This window comes from Aptenodytes patagonicus, chromosome Z (assembly GCF_965638725.1).
Source record: "Aptenodytes patagonicus chromosome Z, bAptPat1.pri.cur, whole genome shotgun sequence".
Lineage (NCBI taxonomy): Eukaryota > Metazoa > Chordata > Aves > Sphenisciformes > Spheniscidae > Aptenodytes > Aptenodytes patagonicus.
Genome location: NC_134982.1, coordinates 83237594 through 83252617, shown reverse-complemented (window position 1 = coordinate 83252617; position 15024 = coordinate 83237594). Strand labels below are relative to the sequence as shown.

Genomic DNA, 15024 nt, shown 5'->3' with positions numbered 1-15024 from the left:
AAGAAACTGTTCTAATTATGTTCTCCTGTGTTTTGTTTTATTTCTGTTTTGTTTTGTTTAGGTTGACCTGCTTGTCCCTACAAAAATCACTGGCATAATTACCCAAGGAGCTAAAGATTTTGGTCACGTCCAATTTGTGGGGTCCTACAAGCTTGCTTACAGTAATGATGGGGAGCACTGGATCATATACCAAGATGAAAAACAAAAGAAGGATAAGGTAAAGCAAAGAGAAAATTGATATTTCGGTTGCATTTACAGAGGAGTACATCTGTAGTAACTACAGTGCTGGAAGACTGTAGATTATTGCATGCTGCCTGCTTTATAGGGTTCCATATGCATAGGATCCCACAGATAAAATTCAAGGTGAATAAAAAAGAGTCATATAATACGATGACATTCACAGTGCAGTAATATCATACCTATCGGTGCAATGCACCTGATTTAACGCTATTAAATATGAGACATAAAACTTTACAGTTCACCATTTATTGGAATTATTTCTTCCTTTAACTCTAGAGGAGAAGGTATATAAATAGCGGTTTATTTGTATATTCCAAAACAGTGTCTCAGTGCATATTTTGATAAGTATGCACTATTTTCTGCGATTTCCTGTAAAGTACTTTAGCATACCTCATTACCTAGCCATTTTGGATGGATTTTTTTTTTTCTGGAAATTAATCACTGGGGTTTCAAATACCCAGTGGAAAGATTATTTTTTATTACACTATTAAATGAATACAAAACATAAAAAGTTTCATGACTTCCTTTGCAAATGTTTAATGAGAGGCGTAGAGAAAGTATAGGTTTGCTGATTGATTTAGCTGGAAGCATTTACCTTTTCTCTTGTTATTTAGGATATTATTCATTATACCTTTCCTTTAAACTATATAACACTTTTATACTGCAAATACCTGAATTTATAATATCATCTGTTAAGAAAGAGATTACAGCATATGCATTGCTTAAGGGAAACATTAAGCAAGCTGACAAAATGTGAATTATTTCTTAAATATCTTAGTGGGATTATGTCTGATTGAAACAAAAGTTGCATTAATAAAAATACCAGATGGCTGATATATCTGATAATGCATGTCTCAAATTTGGTGGTTTTAACATCTGTATTCAGGGTGATAAATGTTCCCACTTGTACTTATTTTTCTTAGAATAAACAAAAATTCTTCAGTAAAAAAATTATATCCTTCATATAGGTCAATTAAATTCATTTTTTTGAAGTAATGAGAAAGCTTTTGATATGTATTGATATGTGTTGTATGAGTACAGGTAGATCTACTGAGGAGTTAGACAACTGCATCTCTTAAATTTCACTGATTGTAAATGATTGATCAAATGTACACCCATTTATTAGGGGGAGGTGTCCTAAATTACTTATTAAATTATGTGCACAACTGCATGTGTGTGTCTGCATAGACATGTTACGTTTGTAAGATTATTATCCAAAGATGACATCGTAAAGTCCCATTCTTAAAAGCCAAATGGCAGTTCATTGTGGTTTTATCCTGCACTGAGATTTTTTCCTCATCAAATTCTAAAGGATTTTAGATAGGGAAAACAAAATCAGTTGTTTTAGCCATCCAACTGAGAAGGCCCTGACACCAGTGATTATGGATGTGTCTAGTGTAATTGGTTGTCAGTTAAAAACTGGAAACAAACAACCCACCTTTCGTAGATATACCATAAATGCATTCAATATAAATGACAGATAGTCACTTCAGTACATTGTACATTTTAAATCCCTGGCATTTAAAAACAGAAGCAAAAGATCTACTGGAAAAGAAATGTCTTCTCCAAGTCAAACTTCTATTAGCGAACTGTTGCATTCATTTTACTGAAAAAGGGAATGAACATGCGTTCAAGTCTCTGGTGAGAAACACAGTAACAGTCACAAGCAAATCTAAAAGAAAATGCACTCTCACTTAACAGCACTGTTCCAGTCTACACTTGTTTATAACATTTGCCAGGGCAATTAAATTCTTTTTGCTTTCATCATCGGCTGGATTGTTAATTGTTATATGCATAGTCCGTTAGGAACAATGGAAAGCTCTTAATCATTCTCTTATTAAAACATCTCACATCCTGTATTAATTAACGTCCCTAAGAGTAAAATAGATGCATCTTACTATGATTCTTTAACAAATCAAGAGCAATTAAAAGCAGAGTGAGATCAAATACACTTAACTGGAAATTAGAAATTATAACTTCTGAATTTAAATTTGTACGAAATAAACAAACAAGATCACTTGATACAAGTTTAGAACTCAGTCTTTGATACACAAACATTAATCCAAAATATCTTTACTATTTTTAATTTTTCCATACCACAGAAGTCTGGAAAGGTCAAAAGTCTGATGGCAGAGTCTGATATTCCAGAAATGCTAGCTGTCAGTCAGTGAACTTGGCAAAACTTTATAGGAGGTAGGACTGGAAAGGATCTCGAGACAGCGCCTAAACATGTACCTCTTGACCTATGAAGAGACTATGCTCCTCTCCTCCCACCCCCTCTGAGGTCTTCTCAGCAGAAAATGGGATTCAGCAACCCCCAAGTCCCTTCCTGCCACCCTAGGAGTGGGTGCAAACAGTTCATTGTTAGACCTAAGGCTTAATTCATTCACCTGTCCTTCACCTCATACAATGCACATATCCTGCACCATTCTCCATCAGATTATTATTCAATATGTTTGTAGAAACAGACAGTGATTAAAATTCTACTATATAAGCAGCCTATTCCGGTGTTTAAATATCCTTAAAGGTGGAAATGTTGCTTATCCCCCTCCCTGCAGTACATCCGCCCTGTCCTCAGAGGACACAAAGACCTGATTTTATCTTCCTCTTTTCATACAGTTTGTTCTGGTTGAAACATGTTAACTTATTTCTTCTTAATTTCTTCTTGGGGAAAAAATAATCTTTGTTCCTTCAGTCTTTCCTCAAAGGGTTTGTTTTCTCAACCTCAGATCATTCTGCTTGGACCAGCTCTCCTTGAAGTGTGGTTTCCCAAGCTTGTGGTAGTATTACAATCTTTAGCACAGAACTACTGTCTGCTCCATTGTTCTCCATATTGTACCCATGACATTGGTTATGACTTCCTAAGGTTTGGCTTGCTACTCATCATTATTAACTTGCACCATTGGTCTTCTGTACATTTCTCCAATTTGTCAAGACCACTCTGAATTTTGATCCTGCTTTTCAAAATGGGAAAAGCTTGGCCACATCTGCACTTTTAACAAGCAAATCTATTATTTCCATCATCCATTTCATCACTGAGAATACATAAATTGTATTCGGCCAAAGGCATGGAGCGCCACCCAGTAAAACCTTCCAGTTTGACACCAAACCCTTCATCACCGCTCCAGCTAGGTGTGTGTCGATGCAGTGTGCTCTGATGGGATTTGCCCACTGGATGTGTATAGCACCAGAAATACTGGCCGCACTCTGGCCTGTGTGCAGTGGAACAAAAATACAAATGAAAAATAAAAGCAGCCAAAGAAAAAGCAATGCTGTGCCTCATCCATGGGGAGCAGAAGAGAAATAGCATCATTGGTCCTGTCTGATAGTAACATCTTTGCACAGGATCCACAACAATTTCCTTAGCTTAAGTTAAGATACAAGATGTGGCCCAAAATGCAAGAACACTGTAGAAGAAACCGTATTTTCACAGCAAAGTGAAACTTTCGTGAAATGTTTCTTCTGTCCCCTGGAGACACAGAAGGGAGATAAAAGATAGATAGTGGCAACTATCAACAGCAGCAAGCATAAATTATTCATAATTTACCCTCATTCATTCTATTTATTAACTGAACATCTTGATTTCTTCCATGAAGGATAGAATATATAGAACTCTTATTTCCTCTGCAGGTGATTTACTCATCCTGTACTCATCCTGTGGTCCTTGTACAATCATCCAATAATTTAGGAGAAAGATGGTTCCAAAAACTTTCAGGGAAAGGAAGGCAGGATAAAAGAAAAATAACTGCTTTTTAAATCCTAACAAAACATGTCATTTTACATTCTGGAAAAGCAAAGATAAAAAGAATGTCTCAGACACAGAAATTATGGAGGTATTGGTAGGCTGGTAATAATAATTTGCGGATGAATATTGTGACTTTAAAACACATTGAATTAAGAGCTGAGAGCTTAATCCTGTCTGGTGCTGAACATCTCGCTGTTCAGCAGTTTACAGGATGAGTCCTAATGTATCAGTGAATTCCTGAAGCTATTCACTTCTGCCTCTTCATCATTTGTGAAGTTATTTTACAAAAGAGAAAAATATTGGTATCTTGTATTCACAAGTGCACTATGTGCAACCTGTATCTTTGATCAATCTGCAACAAATCAGTTGTTTCAAACAGAAGGAAATATGGTGTTCAGTTTTCTTCTCTGCACCATTTCAAATGGAAAAGCTGTTCCAAGAACAGTGGCTCCTGCAGCTCCTGTTTGGCTTCTGCTATTTTAACAGCCAGTCATTTGAGTTCACATCTGTGCTGAACTTCTATGAGTGCAGACGAAAAGGTACTGGGAGGAAAAAAAAAAAAAGTCTTTAAAAAATGAAGACTTTCTCATTCTTTTTAAATAGTTTGAATGAGTTGCCTGGAAAATATGAAAGCTTTTCCCATTGTCTTCAAGAAGCAAAATAAATTACATTGCAGGCTGGCAAGTAGGAAGAAAATATATTTTAGAAAAAGGGCCAGAGCTAATAGCTATCTTGTTTTTCTCAACTAGAGGTCAGTAGCTCACTATGCCTCCAAAGCTAAGGACATCCAAACCAAATTTGACCTTTTTTTTTTTTTTAATCACATTCCACATGTGATTTATAAATTGCACAGCCTGCTGTAGATAACTCAAGGCCAGCTGCAATGTCAAATGGCATTTTAGAGGCTGTTTTTTAAAATAAGATGAGAACATTTGAAAGTAGCCTAAAGGAGTCTAGCAGTCTGCAGCACTGTCAGTCATTATTAGCCATCAGCAGGGCAATTAACTGCAGGTAGACAATGTCCAGTATGCAAATGGCCACTGGATTTGTGCACAAAATGATGAACTAGTTATAAGTTATATGCTTTGCATGTCCAGTTAATTGCCATAGCAACGGAAGACAGAAACCTACTTATAAATGAAAAGTTAGATCATGTCAGGTTAAAAATCTTTCTGCTAGATTTGCTAGTGGTTTTTCATATGATGTTTCATTATTATAACACCTAGTTTACACTGACAGATTCAATTCCTACATATAATCTGCATACCTGGCACAGTTAAAGATGATGATGATGATGATGATGATGATGATGATGATGATGATTATTATTATTATTATTATTATTATTATTATTTAATACTATTATTTCAAATAATAATTCTAATCTAACAGTAATATTTTTTTTTTCCTGCACTGGTTTAAATTATGAGTGCCTTCTATTACTTTCATGTTAACTGAGTTAACATGATTTGTGTCAGATGAAGATCTAGCTATACCCATTCTAGGTTGTGCCTCCAGCACACATATCTCTCTCCCTCATACCACACTAAGAGCTGAAGGAAGACAACATGCTCATATTAACAGTTTCTACAAGCATTCCTGGAGGGAGGTTGGTCTTCAAAATATTTCTCTCTTTGCTTGGCTTTGAGTCTTCTATCATAAAGCACTTATAAACTATGTACAGTGGAGTAAATTCCCATTTTAGTAGCATCAGTAGATAGATCAAATGGAAAAAAATAACAAGAATGTGATAGTATATTTTGCAAGTTTAAAAGTTTTATCTGCCTGATACCTATTCTGAACTTGAAGAAATAATAAAGGTCATGTAATACATATTCTTATTCATGTCTCATGGAGAGGGAAAAAACAGTCCTTCTCCTGGCACTGGACCCTTTTGCATAGCAATCCCTTGCATGCCAACCAACTCCTGACTCTTCAGCCAGTCCCAAGAAAAGTGCTCGGTGAAGAAGAAGAGAACAGGATGGCTAAGATCAGGAGTTTACACCCTGATCTTACACCCTGAATTTACACCCGCCGCAGAGATTTTATGTACAGCAATTGAAAAGAAAGAATGTCTTTCTTCTCCTCTTAATCACTCCAAAACCACATGTGCGCGCACACACACATACATACCTGTTTATGTATGTATATTAAAAAAAACCCTGCCCAGTCTTTTATAGCAGAAAGCGTCTTCCATGGGATGGAGTATGCCTATAAACAGCAGCTCTATTTCTGGTGAGAAGTCAAGACATTTTTCACCATCTTTTACCTGGTGGTGTTCACTTGTAACTCTTCATGGTGAAAAGAGTTACTCCACCAAGAACAAAAAACTTCAAAGCAAGTAAATGGTCTGTTCAAACCTTCTAATTCCCTCTCTTGCTTAAGCAAGTCTTCTTCAGTGAAGAGTAATAAAGAAATGAAATGTTTCAAAAATAAAGGAATATGGCTGTCAAAAATTACTTTTCATGCAGCTTTTTTTTAGATTTTAAATGATCAGCGCCCCCTTTATTTGTCCGAACACTGAGATGTTCAGCATTGAAGCAAACTCCAAACAGAAGCTAGGTCTAGCTATTCTTTTAAAATAATCTGCCTATAATATGAGTAGGATTAACTGCTCCATGAAATAACATGTTTAAAATAGTCTGCTCAGAATAAAAAATATGGTTAAGGTACAGCAGACAACATAGTGACTTCACTGACAAGTGACAAGTCCGAGGCTTAAATATTAAAGTCTCAAGTCTCAGCCATTATCATAGATAGCAGGAACCAAAAATGCTATGGCCGATGCAGACTTTTCACGCAATTTACATTTCTGCAAGACATGAGATCCAGAAAGATTCTCTGTGGAGAGAATTTTCATCCTAGTTCTATTGAAAAATCTTAATGAATGTTTGAAGGCAAGAAATCTATATTGCTTGTTGGACACAATTATAAACAAGACTTGTTTGTATTTCAGAAATCTTTTTTTGCAGAGAATAACAGTAGATATTTTCCAGGTTTTCTTTCTCTTTTGCACGAACTGACCATAAAATCAGTTATCATACTTGAAAGTACAACAGCATGCATTTTCTACTTTTTTATTTTAATAGCAGCTGTAAGAGACTGAGCTACAGAGGAGCTACACATATGTGTGTGGGGTGTGTATGTGTAAACTTGCTGAAGCTGCTGAGTAAATGTTTTAGCAAGTTACACCTTTTAAATATGCAGACTGACATAAATAGATATATCCACTGTAAAATGTTTAACATTCTACAACAGAATTGTTAAAATGCAGGAGCATTTTTACCAACTTTTACCAACTTTTTAATCCACTTTTTTTTTATCCACTTTTATCCACTTTTACCAACACAGGCACTTTGTAAAGTGGGAGCCACTGGGCTGAGTGAGGCTGAAGCTCTGTCCAAGGGAGGGAGCATCCTGTAGCAGATGCTACAGATGCTTTATAAAGAAATAAAAAACATAGGGCTGTTATTCTTCCCTAGTGTACTTTTCCAGCCTCCAGCTTTCTTCTGTCTGTATTTTTAATAGTCCCTGCTGATTTTGCCCCTAACAGTTTATCTGATCTTTAACAGTAGTTAAAGGTTGTGGAAACGGTGCCACACTTTAGTTGTGTGTTGTTTGGGGGACCGTGACCTTTCGGTGGCTGAGGACAAACCTGCTATCATTCCTTGTCCCCTCGTGGCTCTGGTAAGGGGATAGTGCAATACTGCCCACTATTTTCTCCATGCCACTTGTGACTTTATAGACATCTATCATATCTCCTTTCAGGCTGAAAAGACTTAGTCCATTTAATAATTTCCAAAAGGACGTTCTTCTGTGCTTGTGGCCATCTTGCCACTTCACTCTGTATATTTGCTGTTTGAGATAAGGCAGGACCAGATCTGCACCCACTCAGAACTCAAAATGAAGATACACGCTGGCTTTATGCACTGACACGTTAATAACTTACACTCTGCTCTTTATTCCTTGACCACTGATCAGCTTGGGTATTATTGTCATTGGGCATTTTTTTTCATCTAAAAAATTACGTAGAGCTATGTTATGTATTAGCTTCTTGAATGCTAATAAATTGTTACAGTCTTCAGAGGTGTTGTGTACTGAAACAAACTTCTCAGAAAAAAATGTGAGGAGTGAACATTTACGGTATAAGCCTACCAGCTCTTCAAGAGCTTTTAATTGCTTAGGTGGTTCATTTAGTATTGACTGTTTGGGCATAAAGCAACAGGTAATTAAAGAAAAATTACTTCTGGCTACAGAAATAGCTTTTTTCTACCGATGTCAGATGTACAGTTTTTGTCCTTTGTCCTCCCTGCTTTTTCCAAGTTTCTTGACTCCATTAGTGAACTTAGGCTGAAGTAAAATGAAGAGTGACAAACAGTATATTTTTTCCATAAGAAATTTACCATGGGTCCACAGCAAAAAAATCCGGTAAATACGCTCTTAGAATATTATATTTCATGCAGGTCACCTGTGTGGATGCTGACAAAGTTTCCCTCACTTCTGATAAATTTATTTCCCTAAAATCCTTTCTCTGATCTAGCACGTTTAGTTAATTTCTTGAAAGCAGATCTTGAATTTTGAGGGAAGGTGGATTTCAGATTTGCATAAATTAACCTCTGAAACAGAGGAGTTTGACTTCAAGTGCTAATGAAATCATGTATGAGTTAGAAATAAAATTTAATTCTTGTTTTCCTGCTCTAAGTAAATGACATAATCCTACCTTCTTCAGCTGTCTTTGTTGCTTGGTTTGTATCACATACTTTTATTTATTTTGCATAGCTATATGCGGATGCAAATACTGGGGCTGTAGATGGATTCTTCTGGTAAACAACAACGGTTTTTGTTCTAAGCCTTCATTTAAATGTTATCTCTGAAATACATCTTCCGTAGGGAAAATAAAATAGAGCATAAAAGAATTTCCCAGTAGCTCTGCGGCAAGAATTGTCTGCAGTTTTGCATTGCTTATCATCTGGCTTGATAAAAAATATCAACAGATATATTGCAAGCATGCACAAGAAATCAAATGAAAAAAAATTTACTTTTAAGTTTTCCTAGCTGCATATTGTACATTGGGGGGTGCCACTCTGTGACTTTAATAATAAGCTTACTGCCTTTTATTGTATGCTATATTGCCACAAATGAAACTCAAATTCAGACGCAATCTTGTTAGACCAAGCTCCAGCTCATTTTTGTAACCAACACTGTACTTGGGCAACAAACAATTTTTCCTGTGGTAAATACACTTTTTCCTTAGACTCACAGCACTGTTGTTTCTGTGGTCAGTCTGTCTGCAATTTTATTCATCTATCTTAACTCCTAGGTGCTTTAATGCTCCCATCTCTGTGTTAGTGAGATGCCAGACGAGAAGAGAAATTTATCACTTGTGAAAGAGCATCACTTGAGGAGGATACACGTTTTGTTCGAGATGCCAAATTGATAGCACTTGAGACAAGTTTTTGAAATTGAAAGAAAATGTGCAGCGTAGAGACCAAAAAGTGAAGATTTTCATAAAGTGCTCTGTAAACATATCACGAAAGAAACTGCTTAAGGGCTAAAATAGTAGATCAGCCTCTTCTGAATTCAACCTCTGACATTTTTCCTAAGAGCTTGTAGGAAACTAGTCATTCTGCACTAATTCAGTCATATAAGCCCTTCATCAGGAGGTCCATATTCCTTCTCTGCATGATGCAAACGAAACTTATTCATTTCAAGTCAAAAAGCCATCAAATACAGTTTTTACAAATGAGAAGTGAATTGGCTGACATTTGAAGAGAATGAACATTTCCCATATAAACTGAAAATATCCCAAGAGAATAATCTGATCATTTTGCCAAAAAGCAGTGCCATGGCCTTTGAATTTAAATAGTGGCTGCCAGGGGAAAAACCCATCATTGTTTTAACACAGACGGAAGTTTGGGAACTCATTTATGTATTGGTTAACCCATACCAGTGGAAATAACATCGTAACATGCACTGTACCATGCCAAGATTTTTTAATTTGATCACAAACCGATTCCCTTAATTCATAGAATCATAGAATAGTTCAGGTTGGAAGGGACCTCTAAAGGTCATCTAGTCCAACCTCCCTGCCATGGGCAGGGACATCTTCAACTAGATCAGGTTGCTCAGAGCCCCATCCAGCCTGACCTGGAATGTTTCCAGGGATGGGGACTTTTGTTTGACAGAAGAAGATAGTATCCTTGATAATCACTAACTTTACAGGGGTTTATATAGTTGTATCCAAGCTGCATTCATAAGTGATACATGACAAATTCTTAACTTTAATTATTAATGTTGTTTTGTTGGAAACAATAGCAGGATCTCCTGGGATTAATTTGACATGATACAAATGCCAGTAAAAAGACATTTTAATTTCTTAAATGTTAATGATTTTTATATAACTTTTAGAGTGGGGCCCTGGGTTTTGGCAGAACAGCAGATTAAACTTTGAATTGAAGGCTAAATCTGCACCAGGGTTGAGCATGCCATGCTTATACCCAGCTCTGAGGTCCCTGGCATGCAATGAAATCCCCAGGTCTTAGCAAAGGCAGGTGCTTTTTGCAGCATCAGTTGGGTGCCCAGATGATCAAAATTCAGCATGGAGATCAGGGAGGTGCCGAGAGACATCACGGATGTACCACAGCTGTTCCTTAAGCCACGTAGGCTTAAATTTTCTCATTACTTGCCCTTCAGGTGTTCCAGGGAAATTTTGACAATGACACGCACCGTAAGAACGTCATCGACCCTCCGATCTACGCCCGGCACGTCCGCATCCTCCCATGGTCATGGTACGGCAGGATCACCCTGCGGTCGGAGCTGCTGGGCTGTACAGCGGAGGACTGAGGCGGATCTCCGTTAGGCATCGCAGCTCTCAGTGTAGCTAAAAGTCCCTCCGTAGAAGAAACTGTGCAAAGCCTGTAGGATGCTGAGTGGGTTTTTCATGAACAAGTGCTCATTTTATGGTAGGCCGCTAACTGTCTTTCGCAAGGAGGTCTAAGCCTGCCCTTTAAATGATCCAGTCCAATTTTGTCCTTGAAATCTGTCAGTGTTGTCCCTTCTGCTGTGGAATTATCTTTCTAGTTTTCTTTTGAGTTGTTCACACTAGTTGAAACGTGTTAGGGAAAAACAGCAGCATCCTTTTTACAAGGGAAGAGAAATAGCATGACAAAGCTCATTTGCAGCTTTAGAAACATTGGGCTGACGAGTTCTCCATAAATCATACTGTCATCTTACTTGCAAAAAGTGATACTGCAGCTTTTAGCAATAAGTTTACTTGGGGATGACTGCATTATAGTAATTGTGCCTATCAAACACTGTCAGTATTTATGACATATATTTTGGAAGATACTCTGTGGTACTGCAAAACACGGTACCTGTGATATTACAAGCTACCTTTCATCACTTTCATCTGAACAGCAGAGTCCATGCACCTAAAGGGTTTTCCTAACTAACCCAATTTTCCTTCTCTCTTTTGCATGCTATAGACATGACCTCCATCTTTTCTGTTTAGTATCACCACTAATGTTATTTTCCTTGAAAGAGGTGACCTGTTTGCGTATGGAACAAAATCTGCTATCAGTATATTATGAAGTTAGTGAATTTGCCAAAGTTTATTACTTCTGCTTGAGATGTGCTTTTTCAAGGAGGCTGAGATGAGATGCCAGGGTACTTGTGGTATCTCATCTTAAGTATCCACGTAGGTAAAGGCACACGGCGCATCAGAAGTCCTGAGCCCGTTTCATGACTTGCCCAGGGGTGAGCACACAACCCTAGACGGAGCTGCCTGCCCAATTACTTCTTTCAGAAACCTCCTTAATTTCTGTGAGGAGGTAAATGTGGGGAAGGAATCAGGTGCTAAAAGACACACAGGAGGAATGAGTCCCTTACTGCCAGGAAACCCTCTCTGTAGGCTCTTCTTATGGTGGTGGTCACAGCCTTCCTCCCAAGCATGAAGGCAAGAGGTGTTGCAGGAGTTTATCAAAGCTGGGCCCTTGGGAGCCTCCACTCCCAACTATGTCTTTTCAGACACATGCCAGTGAGCCACAAGGAGACTGATTTTTATCATGCCTCATCTACAGAAATGCTTCATACACACTATGTTGTTTTAACAAGATGATAGCCAGTGAGGACCCCAGTTTAAAAAGTAGGTTTTAGGAGGAAAAGTGGGTCAGTAGGGGGGACATTCTCCCCCGTGCCTCAGTTTCCCCTGATGACAGAGATAAGGATACCAACCTTTGTAAAGCACTCCAAGTTTCTTTGGAATAAGGTGCTCTATGACTATGTTAGTGTAGTACCAAGGTCTAAAAAAATCCTGGGACAAGGAGAGAGGGGACCATTTATCTGTTACCTGGAATAACAGCATTTGGGATTACTGCCACCCTTTTAATTTCATAACATGCTGATGTGGAGAGAGATAGAGATATAGAGAGAGAGCTGCATGTTTTAGCAAATGTCACGGAACTTATTTTTTGTCACCATTACATTCTCACTGAAACGCTGAAGTATGAATCTGGGCACTGCTTCCCAGGCAAACAGCTAGCTGGCCCACAGTCTGCAAAGGGCAAGGTTTACTTTGGAAACAAAATGGTTTGGATTTCAAAAACCTGCATTTAATCACACATTCTCCACCATAGACAAAATATATTATCCATTGAACTGTGAAAGACTCTAGAATAGCAGCCAGGAATTTTACATACAAGAATTGGGGATATATTGGTGGCGGTTTTCTGATAGTGTCACTTAAACTGTCACATTTTAACAAACAGAACACCCTGCCTCTATAAAATGACTTAATCCTTAAACTGTATTTATACAAGTATTTATTTTATAAGGCTTAGACATTTAAAGACTTCTAAAGAAGAGTCTTGTAAAGGTAAAAGTATGTGTAAGAAATGTTGAGGTCCTGTGCAACACTGCTAAGTTTGTTCTTTATTTTTTACTTTGTGCCGCATAACAAAAGCCACTAGACTGTTACTGTCTTGTCTGTAACTGTGTTAACAGCATTCCTTAATGATGTATATATGGAGTGGTCTTCAAACATAGTGAGCGATTTTAAAGAGAAAGTCAATCATGATGGTACTTCTGAAGAGCAAAATATTTCTGAATAATGGAGAACAAATGTATTTCTAAATTACCTATTGCCTATGTTTTGCACTTTAAGCTCTAAAAAACAAACAAACAAACAAACAAAAAAACCAACAAAAAACCCAGAAGTAATATTTATCTCTTTAGGGCACACACAATATTTAAAGAGGTCCAAAAACATTTTCCTGTTGTGGGAGAGTAATTGACCCTGAATTTAATTACAGATATGAAGAATAGCGTGTAGCTATTTCACTAGTCGACTGTACCCAAAAAATGGAAGGCCATTTCTGAAAATTAGGTTCCCTGGTTTACCAACTTGTTTTAATGTTCTTTTGAAATATTTGTTCTGTGTTCTTAAGTGATTTTTTTTCATGTCATTAATCTTTTGCAACTTCAATTTTGGTTTTGAATTAATCTTTCTTGGTTTAGTAATTTAATTGTTATCCATTCATCTGCATATAAAAATAGCGTTGTCATGATACCTAACACAGTAACTTTATTTTGTATTAATTTAGAGTTGAGTATTTTCATCCTTATGTCCTGTGTCAGCTTTCTTCTGCCAGCAGTCTTCACAACCTGCAGAGAAAGCTCCATATCCATTGTGATAACACTCTCTGGTAATTTATAAAAGAATCATATATGTGATGCCCTTACAATTTCAGCCAACATACTGGGGCTTTTTCTAATGCAATTGTTCCTTAGCTACCAAGAAGCTTTCTTTAAATGGCATTGTGCAGCCATAGTACCAAATTCTGCTCCCAGTGTTAGCAGTGTAAGTCTGAAATAACTCTTGATTTCTGTGGAATACTTCAGATTTAACAAAACAGATGAAAATCAGATTGTGGTCTAGAATTAAAATTTTTCCCTTTAATTTTATTTTCTTGTCTTGGTGAGCACCATTGACATAAGGGACAAGTTATAAATTAACATGCCACTACTCTGCCAGAGAAAGCAACTGGCATCCCAAAACTAGAAATAAGTGCAGGATATGTCCCTTTAAGAGGGATGGAGAAGCACTCTGAAATGATCCTTGACTTCTGTATTAATTGTAACAATGGCACTGAACAAGACTGAAAATGTTCTCCTAATTAAATTTCACCCTGAACCAATTAAGTATTTGTAGGCAGACTTCACCTTTCTGTAGCTCTGTAATGTGCTACGTTTATAGCCTGGGAAATAAAGCACCGGCACAAGGCTCCGTTTTATCTGTGTTCTGTTAAGGGCTTATCACGTTAACTGGCTCTCGTTTTGAGGTTGACTTTCTCTTTTGGAATGGCTGCATACAAATTAGTGTCAGTTTTGAAGACTAAGGATACTAAATGAGTGTATCTTTGCTATACAACAAATATGAACTATAATATTCAGTGCTGGCTTCTGATGTGTCAGTAAGTACAGAATTATCTCGGATACAATGACCTTTGCAACCTTTCAAGCTGTGTAATATTCAAATGGTTTTGTATATACTTAAATCATGTAGAATGATGTAAAACCAGTATGACCTTGTCTAGTCTTCAAACTTAACAATAAAACTTTTGAAAAATGACGTCATTTTTGAAGCACTTATATTGCAATACCTCGAAGGAGATGCAACTTATCTCAGCCTCACTGGCAGCAAATGCAGAGCAGAGATATGATGTGGCATTTTCCTGGATTCATTCGCGGGGTCTTTGTGGTAGGTAAGTTTGTTTCTGGCAAAATCAACTGTGGTGCTGTGATCCCTTCAATATGTTCCCTTTGTTCTTTCAGATAAAAAAGCAAAGGTTTGAATGAGTCTAAAAATATTTTTCTTTCTTACTGCTCTCTGAATAAGCACCAGAAATGTAAACTGACAATTTCATTTCCTCTAAGTCAAATTTCTTGAGGTATTTATCAATCCTTATCCTCTCTTCTCCACTCCTGCATAGGCAAATTAATTTCCGAAAAGAGAAACAGCGGCTGCAGCGCAGACCCACTAT

General features: G+C 37.2%; 1 protein-coding gene across 2 annotated transcripts in view; it reads left to right on the top strand.

Moving 5' to 3' along the window:
- Positions 1-14612, top strand: part of EDIL3 (EGF like repeats and discoidin domains 3) — a 261173-nt gene extending 246561 nt beyond the window's left edge. For both annotated transcript variants that reach the window (XM_076362438.1, XM_076362437.1), the window contains 2 exons: positions 62-217; positions 10679-14612. In XM_076362438.1, coding sequence (XP_076218553.1) covers positions 62-217; positions 10679-10828 — 306 coding nt within the window. In that variant the 3' untranslated portion in view covers positions 10829-14612. The remainder of the gene's footprint in view (positions 1-61; positions 218-10678) is intronic.
- Positions 14613-15024: the final 412 nt, after the last annotated feature.